Source organism: Hypanus sabinus, unplaced genomic scaffold (genome assembly GCF_030144855.1).
Source record: "Hypanus sabinus isolate sHypSab1 unplaced genomic scaffold, sHypSab1.hap1 scaffold_515, whole genome shotgun sequence".
Taxonomy (NCBI): Eukaryota; Metazoa; Chordata; class Chondrichthyes; order Myliobatiformes; family Dasyatidae; genus Hypanus; species Hypanus sabinus.
The window spans coordinates 155,641-174,394 of NW_026781378.1; the positions used below are offsets into that span (position 1 = coordinate 155,641).

Consider the following 18,754-nt stretch of genomic DNA (forward strand, 5'->3'; position numbering starts at 1 on the left):
AAAGATGTCAACAAAATAGAGAGAGTACAGAGGAGATTTACTAGAATGTTCCCTGGGTTTCAGCACCTAAGTTGCAGGGAATGGTTGAACAAGTTAGGTCTTTATTCTTTGGAGCGTAGAAGGTTGAGGGGGGACTTGATAGAGGTATTTGAAATTATGAGGGGGGTAGATAGAGTTGACGTGGATAGGCTTTTTTCCATTGAGAGTAGAGGAGTCAAACAAGAGGACGTCATTTGAGAGTTAGGGGGCAAAAGTTTAAGGGTAACACGAGGGGGAATTTCTTTACTCAGAGAGTGGTAGCTGTGTGGAACGAGCTTCCTGTAGAAGTGGTAGAGGCAGGTTCGGTATCGTCATTTAAAGTAAAATTGGATAGGTATATGGACAGGAAAGGAGTGGAGGGTCATGGGCTGAGTGCGGGTCGGTGGGACAAGGTGAGAGTAAGCGGTCGGCACGGACTAGAAGGGCCGAGATGGCCCGTTTCCGTGCTGTGGTTGTTATATGAGAAATAATCCTTTGTTTATCACAAATCTTCTGGTAATTTACGGCAAATTTTATTATCCATAAGTGTGAATAGGGCAATAAGAAACCTTCATTTGTATTTTTACGTCAGACTTCAAGACGATATATGATAACGATATGATAACGATACTCTGTCGTTGTTTGCGTTCAATAAAACTTTAACTTCAAAATAAACTCTCTCCGCCGAGGAGCAAGGGGGACGGTTCGTCGGCACCCGCAGTCCAATCAGAAGCGGAGCGTAAGTGCCCCACCAATGGACGTGGACGGGGGTCGGAACGATCGGCCAATGGGAGATTGGGGCGGGATTTCCGCGCGGCCAATGGGAGAGAGAGTTGGGGGGGGACGGCCGCGACAATTGAGCGAATGATGGCTGGACGCCCCGGCCAATGAGAGGGAGAGGACTGAAAGCCCCGACCAATGAGAGAAGAGGGAGGGAGAGCGAAGGCTGGAGTCCCGCCCCATGGGAGGGAGAGTGATGTTTTTCTGGTCCAATCGGAAGGGGACAGTCGGAGGCAGCAGGGCGTTGGGGCGGGAGAGTGATAGAAACACTGGCGAATCGGAGGGAGAGTGCTGAAGGACGCGAGGAAGGCAGGAAGCGCGACTCAGCCAATCAGAGACGGGGGGGCGGGACGTATGCGCGGGTGTTTGCCCCTCTCCAAGATGGCGGAGGTTTGCCGCGGGTTTGGAGGGAGCGGTAAACGCCAAGCACACTGCAGATGCTGGCGCCCAAGCAACAGGTACAAACAAAGCTGGAGGAACTCAGCATCCGCGGGAACGGGCAGTCAACGTTTCGGGCCGAGACCCTCTGTCTGGAGGGTTCCCCGAACAAAGGTGGCGCTGGGGCGGCCCCACGTGACCCGGTCGCGTTTCCGCTTCCGGGTGGAGGGACATCGAAGAGGTGAAGGTGAGTGAGAGAAGGAGGCAAGTGGTTGGGGGGAGGGAATGATGGAGTGAGGGAGAGGAGGGGGAGGGAATGGAGTGAGCGAGAGGAGGGAATGATGGAGTGAGGGAGAGGAGGGGAGAGAATGATGGAGTGAGGGAGAGGAGGGAATGATGGAGTGAGGGTGAGGAGGGGAGGGAATGATGGAGTGAGGGAGAGGAGGGAATGATGGAGTGAGGGAGAGGAGGGGAGAGAATGATGGAGTGAGGGAGAGGAGGGCCTGCTGTGTTGAGTGTGTGTGTGTGTTGAGGGGAGGGAATAATGGAGTGAGGGAGGGGAGGGAATGATGGAGTGAGGGAGAGGAGGGAATGATGGAGTGAGGGAGAGGAGGGGAGAGAATGATGGAGTGAGGGAGAGGAGGGGGAGGGAATGATGGAGTGAGGGAGAGGAGGGGGAGGGAATGATGGAGTGAGGGAGAGGAGGGAATGATGGAGTGAGGGAGAGGAGGGGAGGGAATGATGGAGTGAGGGAGAGGAGGGGGAGTGAGTGATGGATGGAGGGAGGGAGAGGAGGGAAATTAAAACCCAAACACGGAAGGGTCTCGGCCTGAGATGCCGACAGTGCTACTCCCTATGTATGCTGTGTTCCACCGGTGTTGTGTGTGTGTTGAGGGGAGGGAATGATGGAGTGAGGGAGAGGAGGGAATGATGGAGTGAGGGAGAGGAGGGAATGATGGAGTGAGGGAGAGGAGGGAATGATGGAGTGAGGGAAAGGAGGGAATGATGGAGTGAGGGAGAGGAGGGGGAGGGAATGATGGAGTGAGGGAGAGGAGGGGGAGGGAGTGATGGAGAGGAGGGGAGGGAATGTTGGAGTGAGGGAGAGGAGTGGGAGGGAATGATGGAGAGGAGGGGAGGGAATGATGGAGAGGAGGGGAGGGAATGATGGAGGGAGGGACAGGAAGAAAGGAGGGAGGAAATGAGGGATAGCAGTGGGGAAAGGGGAGGAGTGAAGGAGAGGAAGGGGAGAGAAGAAGACTGAGGGAGTGAACGAGAAAGGAGGGCGTCTGGAAAAAGCAGGCAGCTCTATGACCCGGCGAGGGCTGGGCGGCCAGTTTTGAGAGAGATTGAGTGTCAGTTCTGGGGACAAAGTGCCTCGAGTGTGTGAAGCACAGTGGGAGGGTTTCCCAGGGACACTGGGGTGGGGGAAGCTGGTTACGGAAGCCCGATGGGCTCAATAAGGGTGGAGGGGCATGGGTTGTTTTGATTTTTCAGCTTCAGGGGCAAATGACCTCCTTCTGTCTCTCTCTCCCCCCGCAGATGCTGTCGGTGACTCGGCTGTGGGGCTGCTTCCGCCCTCCCCTCCTCTCCCCGTCGTCCGCCTCCTCCGCGGTGCGCCACCTCACCTCGCCCCCCCAGCAGGTAAGCCTCCGGCCACCCTCTCCTCCCGTTCCAGCCCCGACTTCCACCCCCGCCACCACTCTTCTCAGAGTTCGGAAGTCAAGTGTGTTTGATCTCAGCTTTATCAAACTCTGGTTAGGCCACACCTGGAAAATTGTGGACAGCTCTGGCCGTCCCTCTGCAGGAAGGATGTTGAGGCTTTGGAGAGGGGGCAGAAGAGATTCACCAGGGGGCCGTCTGGTTTACATGTGCTGTCACAAGTGGCTGGATAAACGTGGGTTCCTTACGCCGGAGGCCGAGGGGATATCTGAGAGCGGTTTACAGGATTATGAGGGGCATAGATAGAGTGGACAGGGGGGTATCTGATTCCCAGGGTTGACATGTCTCATACCAGAGGGCAAGCACTGAAGGTGAGAGGGGGGATGTGAGGGGTAATAATACTGAGGAACTAATACTGCAGAAGAATTGAATAGAATTTTGAATTGACTTTATTACTTGCATCCTTTATGTACATGAGGAGTAATAAATCTTTAAGTTACACCTCCGTCTAAATGTGCAATTTATAGTAATTTATAATAAATCGTGTATGTACAACAGGACAGTCAATATAACGTATAAATACAATTGTATCAGTGTGAGTTAATCAGTCTGATGGCCTGGTGGGAGAAGCTGTCCCGGAGTCTGTCGGTCCTGGCTTTTATGCTGCGGTGCCGTTTCCCAGACGGTAGCGGCTGGAACAGTTTGTGGTTGGGGCGACTCGGGTCCCCAGTGATCCTTCGGGCCCCTTTTTACGCACCTGTCTCTGTAAGTGTCCGGAATCGTGGGAAGTTCACACTACAGATGGGCTGGGCTGTCCGCACCACTCTCTGCAGAGTCCTGCGATGGAGGGAGGTACCATTCCCGTACCGGGCAGTGATGCAGCCGGTCAGGATGCTCTCGATCGTGACCCCGTAGAAAGTTCTTGGGATCTGAGGGCCCGTCCCAAACTTCCTCAACCGTCTGAGGTGAAAGAGGCGCTGTCGTGTCTTTTTCACCACCTCAGAGCCGGTGTGTACAGACCATGTGAGATCCTCGGTGATGTTTATGCCAAGGAACTTAAAGCTGCTCACCCTCTCAACCCCAGATCCCGCTCACCTGCCTTCCCTCCTTGACCAATCAGTAAACATACCGATTTTTGCTTTTAGTCTACCCAAGGTCTTGGCCTCCGTGGCCGAGCGTTCCACAGCTTCACCGCTCTCTGGCGCAAAGAATTCCTCCTTCACCTCTGTCCTAAAGTGGCGCCCCTCAATTTTGAGGCTGTGCCCTCTAGTTCTGGATACCCCCCCCCCCCACCATAGGGAACATCCTCTCCAATGCCCACCTTAAACCAGTCCTTTCAAAGGGCTGAATGGCCGACTCCTGCACCTATAGTCTATTGTTTAAATAAGCGCCAGCATTGCATTTGCCTTCTTTCCCACAGACTCAGCCTCAGAATTAACCTTCCAGGAGTCCTGCACGAGGTCTCCCAAGTCGCTCTGCACCTCTTAATGTTCGAACCTTCTCCCCGGTGAGAGAATAGTCCGCACTCTTGTTCCTTTTTACCAAAATACTGTATTCCATCTGCCACTTTTTTGCCCAGTCTTCCAATTTGTCTAAGTCAATTACACTGTAATTGATTTAAGAACATAACATAAGAAATAGGGGCAGGAGTAGGCCATCCGGCCCATCGATCCTATTCCGCCCTTCAATGAGATGATGGCCGATCTGTCCGTAAACTCAGCTCCATCGACCGGCCTTTTCCCCAGAACACTTAATTACTTTGCTGTGTAAAAACCTACCTAACTGTTTCTTAAGTATATTTAGTGAGGAAGCCTCAGCTGCTTCCCTGGGCAGAGAATTCCACAGATTCACCACTCTCTGGGAAAAACAGTTTCTCCCCATCTCCGTCCTAAATCTTCTCCCCTGAACCTTGAGGCAATGTCCCCTAGTTCGAGTCTCACCCACCAATGGAAACAACTTTCCTACATCTATCTTATCTGTCCCTTTCAAAATTTTGTCTGTTTCTATAAGATCCCCTCTCATTCTTCTGAACTCCAGAGAGTACAGTCCCAGGTGACTCAATCTCTCCTCATAGGTTAACTCCTTCATCCCTGGAATCAGCCCGGTGAGCCTCCTCTGCACTGCCTCCAAAGCCAGTATATCCTTCCTCAAGTACGTAGACCGGAACTGCACACAGTACTCCCGGTGCGGCCTCACCAGTACCCTGTATAGTTACAGCATGACCTCCCTGCTCTTGAATTCGACCCCTCCAGCAACGAAGGCCAGCGTCCTATTTTCCTTCTTGATAGCCTGCTGCCCCTGCAAACCGACCTTTTGCGATTCCCACCCATGTACGCCGAGGTCCCCCCGTCCCTCGACACTCCCCACTGTTCACGGTGTGTGTCCTACCCTCGTACGCCGAGGTCCCCCCGTCCCTCGACACTCCCCACCGTTCACCGTGTGTGTCCTACCCTCATACGCCGAGGTCCCCCCGTCCCTCGATACTCCCCACTGTTCACGGTGTGTGTCCTACCCTTGTACGCCGAGGTCCCCCTGTCCCTCGACACTCCCCACCGTTCACGGTGTGTGTCCTACCCTCGTACGCCGAGTTCCCCCGTCCCTCGACACTCCCCACCGTCCATGGTGTGTGTCCTGCCCTCGTACGCCGAGGTCCCCCTGTCCCTCGACACTCCCCACCGTTCACGGTGTGTGTCCGACCCTCGTACGCCGAGGTCCCCCTGTCCCTCGACACTCCCCACCGTTCACGGTGTGTGTCCCACCCTCGTACGCCGAGGTCCCCCCGTCCCTCGACACTCCCCAACATTCACAGTGCATGTCCTACCCTCGTACCCCGAGGTCCCCCTGTCCCTCGACTCCCCACACCGGTCACAGTTGTCGGAGGGTGGGATCTCGCTGACGACTGTGCCCCTCCCTCCCATCACAGGAGGCTCCCGCCAAGACCAAATACGGCCCGCTGAAGGATGAGGACCGTATCTTCACCAACCTGTATGGCAGGCACGACTGGAGGTGAGAGGAATTCAGAGGCGATCCCTAACCGAGGGGAGATGGTCGCAGGCTCATGGAGGGAGGTGTCCTCTCACTGTGAGGGGAGGAAAACGGGGACGCTCTCTCACAGGGATAACATAACGGTGACGCTTCCAGACAGTGGAAGGGAAAATGCAGGCACTCCACTGAGGGGGGAGCGGGATGGAATTTGTGGACATTCCCTCATTCAGGGATTGGGGTATTTGTGGACGTTCCCACATTCCGGGATTGGGGAATTTGTGGACGTCCCCTAATTCAGGGGTTGGGGTATTTGTGGACATTCCCTAATTCAGGGGTTGGGGTATTTGTGAACGTCCCCTCATTCAGGGATTGGGAAATTTGTGGACCTTTCCTTATTCAGGGATTGGGGTATTTGAGGACGTTCCACCATTCAGGGTTTGGGGAATTTGTGGACGTTCCCTAATTCAGGGTTTCGGGTATTTGTGGACTTTCCCTAATGCAGAAGGTTGGGGTATTTGTGGACGTCCCCTAATTCAGGGGTTGGGATATTTGTGGACGTCCCCTAATTCAGGGGTTGGGGTATTTGTGGACATTCCCTAATTCAGGGGTTGGGGTATTTGTGGACATTCCCTAATTCAGGGCTTGGGGTATTTGTGGACATCCCCTTATTCAGGGGTTGGGGTATTTGTGGACATTCCCTAATTCAGGGTTGGGGTATTTGTGGACATTCCCTAATTCAGAAGGTTGTGTTATTTGTGGACGTCCCCTAATTCAGGGGTTGGGGTATTTGTGGACATTCCCTAATTCAGGGGTTGGGGTATTTGTGGACGTCCCCTAATTCAGGGGTTGGGGTATTTGTGGACATTCCCTAATTCAGAAGGTTGTGTTATTTGTGGACGTCCCCTTATTCAGGGGTTGGGGTATTTGTGGACATTCCCTAATTCAGGGTTGGGGTATTTGTGGACATTCCCTAATTCAGGGTTGGGGTATTTGTGGACATCCCCTTATTCAGGGGTTGGGGTATTTGTGGACATTCCCTAATTCAGGGTTGGGGTATTTGTGGACATTCCCTAATTCAGAAGGTTGGGGTATTTGTGAACGTCCCCTCATTCAGGGATTGGGAAATTTGTGGACCTTTCCTTATTCAGGGATTGGGGTATTTGAGGACGTTCCACCATTCAGGGTTTGGGGAATTTGTGGACGTTCCCTAATTCAGGGTTTCGGGTATTTGTGGACGTTCCCTAATGCAGAAGGTTGGGGTATTTGTGGACGTTCCCTAATTCCGGGATTGGGGAATTTGTGGACGTCCCCTAATTCAGGGGTTGGGGTATTTGTGGACATTCCCTAATTCAGGGGTTGGGGTATTTGTGAACGTCCCCTCATTCAGGGATTGGGAAATTTGTGGACCTTTCCTTATTCAGGGATTGGGGTATTTGAGGACGTTCCACCATTCAGGGTTTGGGGAATTTGTGGACGTTCCCTAATTCAGGGTTTCGGGTATTTGTGGACGTTCCCTAATGCAGAAGGTTGGGGTATTTGTGGACGTCCCCTAATTCAGGGGTTGGGATATTTGTGGACGTCCCCTAATTCAGGGGTTGGGGTATTTGTGGACATTCCCTAATTCAGGGGTTGGGGTATTTGTGGACATTCCCTAATTCAGGGCTTGGGGTATTTGTGGACATCCCCTTATTCAGGGGTTGGGGTATTTGTGGACATTCCCTAATTCAGGGTTGGGGTATTTGTGGACATTCCCTAATTCAGAAGGTTGTGTTATTTGTGGACGTCCCCTAATTCAGGGGTTGGGGTATTTGTGGACGTCCCCTAATTCAGGGGTTGGGGAATTTGTGGACATTCCCTAAATCAGGGTTGGGGTATTTGTGGACATTCCCTAATTCAGGGTTGGGGTATTTGTGGACATCCCCTTATTCAGGGGTTGGGGTATTTGTGGACGTCCCCTAATTCAGGGGTTGGGGTATTTGTGGACATTCCCTAATTCAGGGTTGGGGTATTTGTGGACATTCCCTAATTCAGGGTTGGGGTATTTGTGGACATCCCCTTATTCAGGGGTTGGGGTATTTGTGGACGTCCCCTAATTCAGGGGTTGGGGTATTTGTGGACATTCCCTAATTCAGAAGGTTGTGTTATTTGTGGACGTCCCCTTATTCAGGGGTTGGGGTATTTGTGGACATTCCCTAATTCAGGGTTGGGGTATTTGAGGACATTCCCTAATTCAGGGTTGGGGTATTTGTGGACATCCCCTTATTCAGGGGTTGGGGTATTTGTGGACATTCCCTAATTCAGGGTTGGGGTATTTGTGGACATTCCCTAATTCAGGGTTGGGGTATTGGTGCACATTCCCTCATTCAGGAGTTGGGGTATTTGCGGACGTCCCCTGTTTGAGTAATGGATCTTCCTGGCTGCTCATTTTTTACGGGCGGGGGAACTTGTGATGCCCCCGTACTTAACGGGAGGGGGTGTCTTTTCTGAAGCCCCCAAGGCGAAGGGTTATCAATTCTGAGTTGCCTCCATCTGGGACGTGAACGTCAGCACTCCCTGATCTGCCAGGGAAATTCGGACGCTCCATAACTCACAGGAAATTGGGGGCACATCCTCGCTATCAGGGTGATAACAGGACATAAATCTTTTTCAATCCCCCTCACTCTTTTCCCCTTCTTCCCACTCCCCTCCACTCTTGTCCCCCCAGGCTGAAGGGAGCGCTACGGCGGGGAGACTGGTACAAGACGAAGGAGATCCTGCTGAAGGGGGCGGACTGGATCCTCGGGGAGGTGAAGACGTCCGGGCTGAGGGGTCGGGGAGGGGCCGGGTTTCCGACCGGCATGAAGTGGGGCTTCATGAACAAGCCTTCAGATGGCAGGTGAGGAGGGAGATTCGCTCTGTGTCTGACCTGGGAGTGTGTGATGGGACGGTGAGGAGGGAGATTCACTCTGTGTCTGACCTGGGAGTGTGTGATGGGACGGTGAGGAGAGAGATTCACTCTGTGTCTGACCCCGGGAGTGTGTGATGGGACGGTGTGGAGGGAGATTCACTCTGTGTCTGACCCCGGGAGTGTGTGATGGGACGGTACGGAGGGAGATTCACTCTGTGTCTGACCCTGGGAGTGTGTGATGTGACGGTGTGGAGGGAGATTCACTCTGTGTCTGACCCCGGGAGTGTGTGATGGGACGGTGTGGAGGGAGATTCAGATCTGTGTCTGACCACGGGAGTGTGTGATGGGACGGTGTGGAGGGAGATTCACTCTGTGTCTGACCCCGGGAGTGTGTGATAGGACGGTGTGGAGGGAGATTCACTCTGTGTCTGACCACGGGAGTGTGTGATGGGACGGTGCGGAGGGAGATTCACTCTGTGTCTGACCACGGGAGTGTGTGATGGGACGGTGTGGAGGGAGATTCACTCTGTGTCTGACACCGGGAGTGTGTGATGGGACGGTGTGGAGGGAGATTCACTCTGTGTCTGACACCGGGAGTGTGTGATGGGACGGTGTGGAGGGAGATTCACACTGTGTCTGACCCCGGGAGTGTGTGATGGGACGGTGTGGAGGGAGATTCACTCTGTGTCTGACCCCGGGAGTGTGATGGGACGGTGCGGAGGGAGATTCACTCTGTGTCTGACCCCGGGAGTGTGTGATGGGACGGTGTGGTTGGAGATTCACTCTGTGTCTGACCACGGGAGTGTGTGATGGGACGGTGCGGAGGGAGATTCACTCTGTGTCTGACCCCGGGAGTGTGTGATGGGACGGTGTGGAGGGAGATTCACTCTGTGTCTGACACCGGGAGTGTGTGATCGGACGGAGTGGAGGGAGATTCACTCTGTGTCTGACCCCGGGAGTGTGTGATGGGACGGTGTGGAGGGAGATCCACTCTGTGTCTTACCCCGGGTGTGTGTGATGGGACGGTGTGGAGGGAGATTCACTCTGTGTCTGACCCCGGGATTGTGTGACGGGACGGTGTGGAGGGAGATTCACTCTGTGTCTGACCCCGGGATTGTGTGACGGGACGGTGTGGAGGGAGATTCACTCTGTGTCTGACCCCGGGTGTGTGTGATGGGACGGTATGGAGGGAGATTCACTCTGTGTCTGACCCCGGGAGTGTGTGATGGGACGGTGCGGAGGGGGATTCACTCTGTGTCTGACCTCGGGAGTGTGTGATGGGACGGTGTGGAGGGAGATTCACTCTGTGTCTGACCCAGGGAGTGTGTGATGGGACGGTGTGGAGGGAGATTCACTCTGTGTCTGACTCCTGTCACAGACCCAAGTACCTGGTGGTGAATGCGGATGAGGGGGAGCCCGGTACCTGCAAGGACCGGGAGATCATTCGACACGACCCCCACAAGTTAATCGAGGGGTGCCTGGTGGCAGGTCGGTCGATGGGAGCCCAAGCCGCCTATATCTACATCCGTGGGGAGTTCTACAATGAGGCTTCAAACCTTCAGGTGATTCTGTCCGTCCAGAACTCCCTACCTCGTCTCTGTCGTCCATTCCCTTCTCTGCAACCCTCCCTGTCTCCTTCACCCCCTCCCTCCTTGTCTCCATCCCTGTCTCTGTCAGCCCCTTATACCCCTGCACCCCTCCCAGTCTCCATAATATAACTGCCTTGACCACTTCCTCAGGCAGCTCCTTCCACAGACGGACCACCCGTATCCCTCTAAACGTTTCCTATCCGTGTCCCTGTCCGAGTGTCGTTAATGTACCTGCCTCGACCACTTCCTCCGGCAGCTCCTTCCACAGGCTGACCACCCGTATCCGTCTAAACCTTTCCTCTCCGCGTCCTGTCCGAGTGTCGTTAATGTACCTGCCTCGACCACTTCCTCCGGCAGCTCCTTCCACAGAGGGACCACCCGTATCCCTCTCAACCTTTCCTATCCGTGTCCCTGTCCGAGTGTCGTTAATGTACCTGCCTCGACCACTTCCTCGGGCCCTTTGGCCCATCTAGTCCATGCTGTACCATTTAAACGGCCGACTGCCATCGACCTGTGGGACCACAGCCCTCCGCACTCCCTCCCGCCCGGGTACCCGTCCAAGCTCCTCTCCGACACTGAAATTGAGCTCGCGTTCGCCACTTGTGCTGGCGGCTCGTCCCACAGCCTCACCTCCCTCTGAGTGAAGAGGTTTCCCCTCGCGTTCCCCTTCAGCCTCTCACCTTTCACCCTCGACCCCTGCCCTCTGGTCGCCATCCCAGCGGGTCGGTGGAGGGGCTGGTGCTGGTGAGGGTTTGAGGGCCTCGGCGGCCGACCTGACTCCGCTCCCCTCCCTCGGGCAGGTGGCCATCCGCGAGGCCTACGAGGCTGGCCTGGTCGGGAAGAACGCCTGCGGCTCCGGCTACGACTTCGACGTCTTCGTCTTCCGCGGGGCGGGCGCCTACATCTGCGGCGAGGAGACGGCCCTCATCGAGTCCATCGAGGGCAAGCAGGGCAAGCCCCGGATGAAGCCCCCCTTCCCGGCCGACGTGGGTAAGGGCGGAGGAGGGCGCGGTCGCGCTCGCGCAGATTGCCAGCGGGGAAAGGACGCTCCCGGAGCCCGGTTTTGCGGTTAACGGTCGCTGTTGTACTGTTGCGTTGAGCGTACATCCCACCTCTCCCGGAATTTCCGGGACTCTCCCGCGTTGATAGCGCCCCCCCCCCCTCCCCCACCCGGATCCGCGAGTTCCGCGTGCCCGGATTCAGCCGGCCGCGGATCGCGAAGGCCCGGAAGACACAGACTTTCTTCCCTTGTCGTTATTCCCGAAACGATGCAGCGTGACTGCCATTTTACACGGCATGTACACTGTGTTAGGTACTGTGAGTAACCGAGAGACGATTTAAATCATACGGGAGGATGTGCGTGGGTTATCGTGCATCGCGGTCGAAAAAGATCGGGAGTTCCCTTACTATGTCAGTCGGAACAGGTACATCCCGGTTTATTTGGCGTCAGTTATTCAAACGTTTGTCTTAGTGTACAGTATATATTTTACCTTTCTGTGCATGTAAAACACGTAAGAACGTATGTTTCAGCGCCGGGCTCGGGACAGATCGTTCCCAAGTGCACTCTCCACCGTGCCAGGTTGATGTGGGGGGTCAAAAACTCCAAAACCCAGTCACTATGCCACTGCGTTGCTTCGTAATAATTGTAGCTTTCATCAGGGCAGGGCCTTTCTCACTTGATCCTTTAAAATTGTTCCGACCGTTGACCGGCTGCAGCCCAACGCTTTTCCGATGGCCGATGGCGTCTCACCTCTTTCCCATTGCTTTATTAATCCAACTTTATTTTCGACCGCTATTATTTTCGCGAGCAGGAACGCCGTGGATCCTAATGTCCACCGCACTGAGAGACAGGTTAAATAAGGTCCGGGGTTCCGCCGGGTCCCCATGTCCACCGCACCGAGAGACAGGTTAAATAAGGTCCGGGGTTCCGCCGGGTCCCGACGTCCACCGCACCGAGAGACGGGTTAAATAAGGTCTGGGGTTCCGCCGGGTCCCCATGTCCACCGCACCGAGAGACGGGTTAAATAAGGTCCGGGGTTCCGCCGGGTCCCCATGTCCACCACACCGAGAGACAGGTTAAATAAGGTCCGGTGTTCCGCCTGGTCCCCATGTCCACCGCACCGACAGACGGGTTAAATAAGGTCCGGGGTTCCGCCGGGTCCCGACGTCCACCGCACTGAGAGACGGGTTAAATAAGGTCCGGGGTTCCGCCGGGTCCCCATGTCCACCGCACCGAGAGACGGGTTAAATAAGGTCCGGGGTTCCGCCGGGTCCCCATGTCCACCGCACCGAGAGACGGGTTAAATAAGGTCCGGGGTTCCGCCGGGTCCCGACGTCCACCGCACCGAGAGACGGGTTAAATAAGGTCCGGGGTTCCGCCGGGTCCCCATGTCCACCGCACCGAGAGACGGGTTAAATAAGGTCCGGGGTTCCGCCAGGTCCCCATGTCCACCGCACCGAGAGACGGGTTAAATAAGGTCCGGGGTTCCGCCGGGTCCCCATGTCCACCGCACTGAGAGACAGGTTAAATAAGGTCCGGGGTTCCGCCGGGTCCCCATGTCCACCGCACCGAGAGACAGGTTAAATAAGGTCCGGGGTTCCGCCGGGTCCCGACGTCCACCGCACCGAGAGACGGGTTAAATAAGGTCCGGGGTTCCGCCGGGTCCCCATGTCCACCGCACCGAGAGACGGGTTAAATAAGGTCCGGGGTTCCACCGGGTCCCCATGTCCACCGCACCGAGAGATGGGTTAAATAAGGTCTGGGGTTCCGCCGGGTCCCCATGTCCACCGCACCGAGAGGCAGGTTAAATAAGGTCCGGGGTTCCGCCGGGTCCCGACGTCCACCGCACCGAGAGACGGGTTAAATAAGGTCTGGGGTTTCGCCGGGTCCCCATGTCCACCGCACCGAGAGACAGGTTAAATAAGGTCCGGGGTTCCGCCGGGTCCCGACGTCCACCGCACCGAGAGACGGGTTAAATAAGGTCCAAGGTTCCGCCGGGTCCCCATGTCCACCGCACCGAGAGACGGGTTAAATAAGGTCCGGGGTTCCGCCGGGTCCCCATGTCCACAGCACCGACAGACGGGTTAAATAAGGTCCGGGGTTCCGCCGGGTCCCCATGTCCACCACACCGAGAGACAGGTTAAATAAGGTCCGGTGTTCCGCCTGGTCCCCATGTCCACCGCACCGACAGACGGGTTAAATAAGGTCCAGGGTTCCGCCGGGTCCCCATGTCCACCGCACCGAGAGACGGGTTAAATAAGGTCCGGGGTTCCGCCGGGTCCCCATGTCCACCGCACCGAGAGACGGGTTAAATAAGGTCCGGGGTTCCGCAGGGTCCCCATGTCCACCGCACCGAGAGACGGGTTAAATAAGGTCTGGGGTTCCGCCGGGTCCCGACGTCCACCGCACTGAGAGACAGGTTAAATAAGGTCCAGGGTTCCGCCTGGTCCCCATGTCCACCGCACCGAGAGACAGGTTAAATAAGGTCCGGGGTTACGCCAGGTCCCCATGTCCACCGCACCGAGAGACAGGTTAAATAAGGTCTGGGGTTCCGCCGGGTCCCGACGTCCACCGCACCGACAGACGGGTTAAATAAGGTCCGGGGTTCCGCCGGGTCCCCATGTCCACCGCACCGACAGACGGGTTAAATAAGGTCTGGGGTTCCGCCGGGTCCCCATGTCCACCGCACCGACAGACGGGTTAAATAAGGTCCGGGGTTCTGCCGGGTCCCGACGTCCACCGCACCGAGAGACGGGTTAAATAAGGTCCGGGGTTCCGCCGGGTCCCCATGTCCACCGCACCGAGAGACGGGTTAAATAAGGTCAGGGGTTCCGCCGGGTCCCCATGTCCACCGCACCGAGAGACGGGTTAAATAAGGTCCGGGGTTCCGCAGGGTCCCCATGTCCACCGCACCGAGAGACGGGTTAAATAAGGTCCGGGGTTCCGCCGGGTCCCCATGTCCACCGCACCGAGAGACGGGTTAAATAAGGTCCGGGGTTCCGCCGGGTCCCTATGTCCACCGCACCGAGAGACGGGTTAAATAAGGTCTGGGGTTCCGCCGGGTCCCTATGTCCACCGCACCGAGAGACAGGTTAAATAAGGTCCAGGGTTCCGCCGGGTCCTAATGTCCACCGCACCGACAGACGGGTTAAATAAGGTCCGGTGTTCCGCCGGGTCCTAATGTCCACCGCACGGAGAGACAGGTTAAATAAGGTCCGGGGTTCCGCCGGGTCCCCATGTCCACCGCACCGAGAGACAGGTTAAATAAGGTCCGGGGTTCCGCCGGGTCCCCATGTCCACCGCACCGAGAGACGGGTTAAATAAGGTCCAGTGTTCCGCCGGGTCGCCATGTCCACCGCACCGAGAGACGGGTTAAATAAGGTCCGGGGTTCCGCCGGGTCCCGACGTCCACCGCACTGACAGACGGGTTAAATTATGTCCGGGGTTCCGCTGGGTCCCCATGTCCACCGCACTGAGACAGGTTAAATAAGGTCCGGGGTTCCGCCGGGTCCTAATGTCCACCGCACTGAGACAGTTTAAATAAGGTCCGGGGTTCCGCCGGGTCCCCATGTCCACCGCACTGAGACAGGTTAAATAAGGTCCGGGGTTCCGCCGGGTCCTAATGTCCACCGCACTGAGACAGTTTAAATAAGGTCCGGGGTTCCGCCGGGTCCCCATGTCCACCGCACTGAGACAGGTTAAATAAGGTCCGGGGTTCCGCCGGGTCCTAATGTCCACCGCACTGAGACAGTTTAAATAAGGTCCGGGGTTCTGCCGGGTCCCGATGTCCACTGCACCAAGAGACAGGTTAAATAAGGTCCGGGGTTCCGCCGGGTTCCCATGTCCACCGCACTGATAGACAGTTTAAATAAGGTCCGGGGTTCCGCCGGGTCCCCATGTCCACCGCACTGATAGACAGTTTAAATAAGGTCCGGGGTTCTGCCGGATCCCCATGTCCACCGCACTGATAGACAGTTTAAATAAGGTCCGGGGTTCCGCCGGGTCCCCATGTCCACCGCACCGAGAGACAGTTTAAATAAGGTCCGGGGTTCCGCCGGGTCCCCATGTCCACCGCACCGAGAGACAGTTTAAATAAGGTCCGGGGTTCCGCCGGGTCCCCATGTCCACCGCACCGAGAGACGGGTTAAATAAGGTCCGGGGTTCCGCCGGGTCCCGATGTCCACCGCACTAAGAGACAAGTTAAATAAGGTCCGGGGTTCCGCCGGGTCCCCATGTCCACCGCACTGAGACGGGTTAAATAAGGTCCGGGGTTCCGCCGGGTCCCCATGTCCACCGCACCGAGAGACGGGTTAAATAAGGTCCGGTGTTCTGCCGGGTCCCCATGTCCACCGCACCGAGAGACGGGTTAAATAAGGTCCGGGGTTCCGCCGGGTCCCCATGTCCACCGCACTGAGACAGGTTAAATAAGGTCCGGGGTTCCGCCGGGTCCTAATGTCCACCGCACTGAGACAGTTTAAATAAGGTCCGGGGTTCCGCCGGGTCCCCATGTCCACCGCACTGAGACAGGTTAAATAAGGTCCGGGGTTCCGCCGGGTCCTAATGTCCACCGCACTGAGACAGTTTAAATAAGGTCCGGGGTTCTGCCGGGTCCCGATGTCCACTGCACCAAGAGACAGGTTAAATAAGGTCCGGGGTTCCGCCGGGTTCCCATGTCCACTGCACCAAGAGACAGTTTAAATAAGGTCCGGGGTTCCGCCGGGTCCCCATGTCCACCGCACTGATAGACAGTTTAAATAAGGTCCGGGGTTCTGCCGGATCCCCATGTCCACCGCACTGATAGACAGTTTAAATAAGGTCCGGGGTTCCGCCGGGTCCCCATGTCCACCGCACCGAGAGACAGTTTAAATAAGGTCCGGGGTTCCACCGGGTCCCCATGTCCACCGCACCGAGAGACAGTTTAAATAAGGTCCGGGGTTCCACCGGGTCCCCATGTCCACCGCACTAAGAGACAGGTTAAATAAGGTCCGGGGTTCCGCCGGGTCCCCATGTCCACCGCACTGAGACGGGTTAAATAAGGTCCGGGGTTCCGCCGGGTCCCCATGTCCACCGCACCGAGAGACGGGTTAAATAAGGTCCGGGGTTCCGCCGGGTCCCGATGTCCACCGCACCGAGAGACGGGTTAAATAAGGTCCGGTGTTCCGCCGGGTCCCCATGTCCACCGCACTGAGACGGGTTAAATAAGGTCCGGGGTTCCGCCGGGTCCCCATGTCCACCGCACCGAGAGACAGGTTAAATAAGGTCCGGGGTTCCGCCGGGTCCTAATGTCCACCGCACCGAGAGACAGGTTAAATAAGGTCCGGGGTTCCGCCGGGTCCTAATGTCCACCGCGTCGTGGCAGGTTGAATAAGGGACTTGAGCATCCGCGAATTTTGGTATCCACGAGGGGTCCCGGAACCAATCCCTCGCGGATAGGGAGGGCCGACTGTATATATATAATATCCCGGAAATTGATTTTTTTGAGAGCGAGAGAGAGAAACATGCAAGCGTGTTCCAGAGAAAGGAAAATATAAAATGTACTGCACCCCAGACTACTCTAAATTGTAGCCCTGCCTAATAGGGGTCAAAATAACGACCGTGTTGCCCGCTGCACTGTTCACAAATAGTGATTTTCTATTGCCCGTGGTGGGTTAAAATGTAAAAGACATGTTGAGGTGAGTTTAACGGGTGTCATTCGTCCACTGGTACAGCTAACGTTATTTAATCTAGCTGGCTGGCCGCAGACACCCCATCTCTCCCGGGAGTCTCCCGCAAACTGATGGCACCTCCTTCCTGAAATGGGTTTTTGCAGGGTGGGATGTCTGTGTCGGGGTACAGATAAAGCTCCCAAACCCACGCCGGCTCAGGCAGCAAAGGGCTACGGCCTCACGGCCGTGCGGAAGATGGTTCCGCTCTCCCCGCAGGACTGAGGCGAGGAGCGGTGTTTGTGATCCGAATAAACGGGGATCGTCGATCTTCCCCTCGTCCTTCAGCGGAGCCGACTGTGGCTCCACTAAGGGTAGCACCTCCAAGTGGTAAAACCGCAGCCCCAGGCGAGGGTTAGACGCACCAGTAGGTCCCGCGGGGTCACACTTACCGAATTAGAGGAAAGATGTCAAAAGAATAGAGGAGATTTACCAGAATGTTACCGGGGTTACAGGGAAAGATCGAACAAATTTGGAGTATTGTGTTAAGTTCTGGGCACCGAATTAGAGAAAAGACGACAACAAAATAGAGGAGATTTACCAGAATGTTACCCAGGTTACAGGGAAAGGCTGAACAAATTAGGTCTTCATTCTTTGGAGTATTGTGTACAGTTCTGGTCACCGAATTATAGGAAAGATGTCAACAAAATAGAGAGAGTACAGAGGAGATTTACTAGAATGTTACCTGGGTTCCAGCACCTAAGTCACAGGGAAAGGCTGAACAAGTTAGGTCTTTATTCTTTGGAGTATCGTGTACAGTTCTGGTCACCGAATTAGAGAAAAGACAACAAAATAGAGAGAGTACAGAGAAGATTTACCAGAATGTTACCTGGGTTTCAGCATCTAAGTTACAGGGAAAGGATGAACAAGTTAGGTCTTTATTCTTTGGAGCGTAGAAGGTTGAGGGGGGGACTTGATAGGGGTATTTAAAATTATGAGGGGGATAGATAGAGTTGACGTAGATAGGCTTTTTCCATTGAGAGTAGGGGAGTTTCAAACAAGAGGACATGAGTTGAGAGTGAGGGGGCAAAAGTTTAAGGGTAACACGAGGGGGAAATTCTTTACTCAGAGAGTGGTAGCTGTGTGGAACGAGCTTCCAGTAGAAGTGGTAGAGGCAGGTTCAGTATTGTCATTTAAAGTAAAATTGGATAGGTTTGTGGACAGGAAAGGAATGGAGGGTCATGGGCTGAGTGCGGGTAGGTGGGACAAGGTGAGAGTGAGCGGTCGGCACGGACTAGAAGGGCCGAGGTGGCCCGTTTCCGTGCTGGAGTCATTATCTGGTTACGCGCACTGTGACAGCCACTGATGGATCTCCCTTTACCCACCCTCGCGGGCACTCGGAGATCTCGTCCAGTGACGTTCGTCGCTCTGTGTGTGCGCGAGGAAGACGGTGGAGCTTCCGTAAATCCACACGTGCTCAGCACCAGCTATCACATCTCTCTCTCCCTCTCTCCCTCCCTCTCCCTCCCTCTCCCTCCCTCTCTCCCTCCCTCTCCCCCTCTCCCCCTCCCTCTCCCCCTCCCTCTCCCCCTCCCTCTCCCCCTCCCTCTCCCCCTCCCTCTCCCCCTCCCTCTCCCCCTCCCTCTCCCCCTCCCTCTCCCCCTCCCTCTCCCCCTCCCTCTCCCCCTCCCTCTCCCCCTCCCTCTCCCCCTCCCTCTCTCCCTCCCTCTCTCCCTCCCTCTCCCCCTCCCTCTCCCCCTCCCTCTCTCCCTCCCTCTCTCCCTCCCTCCCTCTCCCTCTCCCTCCCTCTCCCTCT

The 18,754-nt window shown here is 55.9% G+C and overlaps 1 protein-coding gene across 1 annotated transcript in view; it reads left to right on the forward strand.

Moving 5' to 3' along the window:
- The first annotated feature begins 1,317 nt into the window (after positions 1 to 1,317).
- The window catches only part of ndufv1 (NADH:ubiquinone oxidoreductase core subunit V1), a 44,372-nt gene continuing 26,935 nt past the window's right edge, over positions 1,318 to 18,754 (forward strand). Inside the window, exons 1-6 of the mRNA XM_059961739.1 lie at positions 1,318 to 1,423; positions 2,716 to 2,817; positions 5,759 to 5,841; positions 8,525 to 8,695; positions 10,086 to 10,269; positions 11,097 to 11,286. Of these exons, the coding sequence (XP_059817722.1) occupies positions 2,716 to 2,817; positions 5,759 to 5,841; positions 8,525 to 8,695; positions 10,086 to 10,269; positions 11,097 to 11,286 (730 nt within the window). The 5' untranslated portion in view covers positions 1,318 to 1,423. The remainder of the gene's footprint in view (positions 1,424 to 2,715; positions 2,818 to 5,758; positions 5,842 to 8,524; positions 8,696 to 10,085; positions 10,270 to 11,096; positions 11,287 to 18,754) is intronic.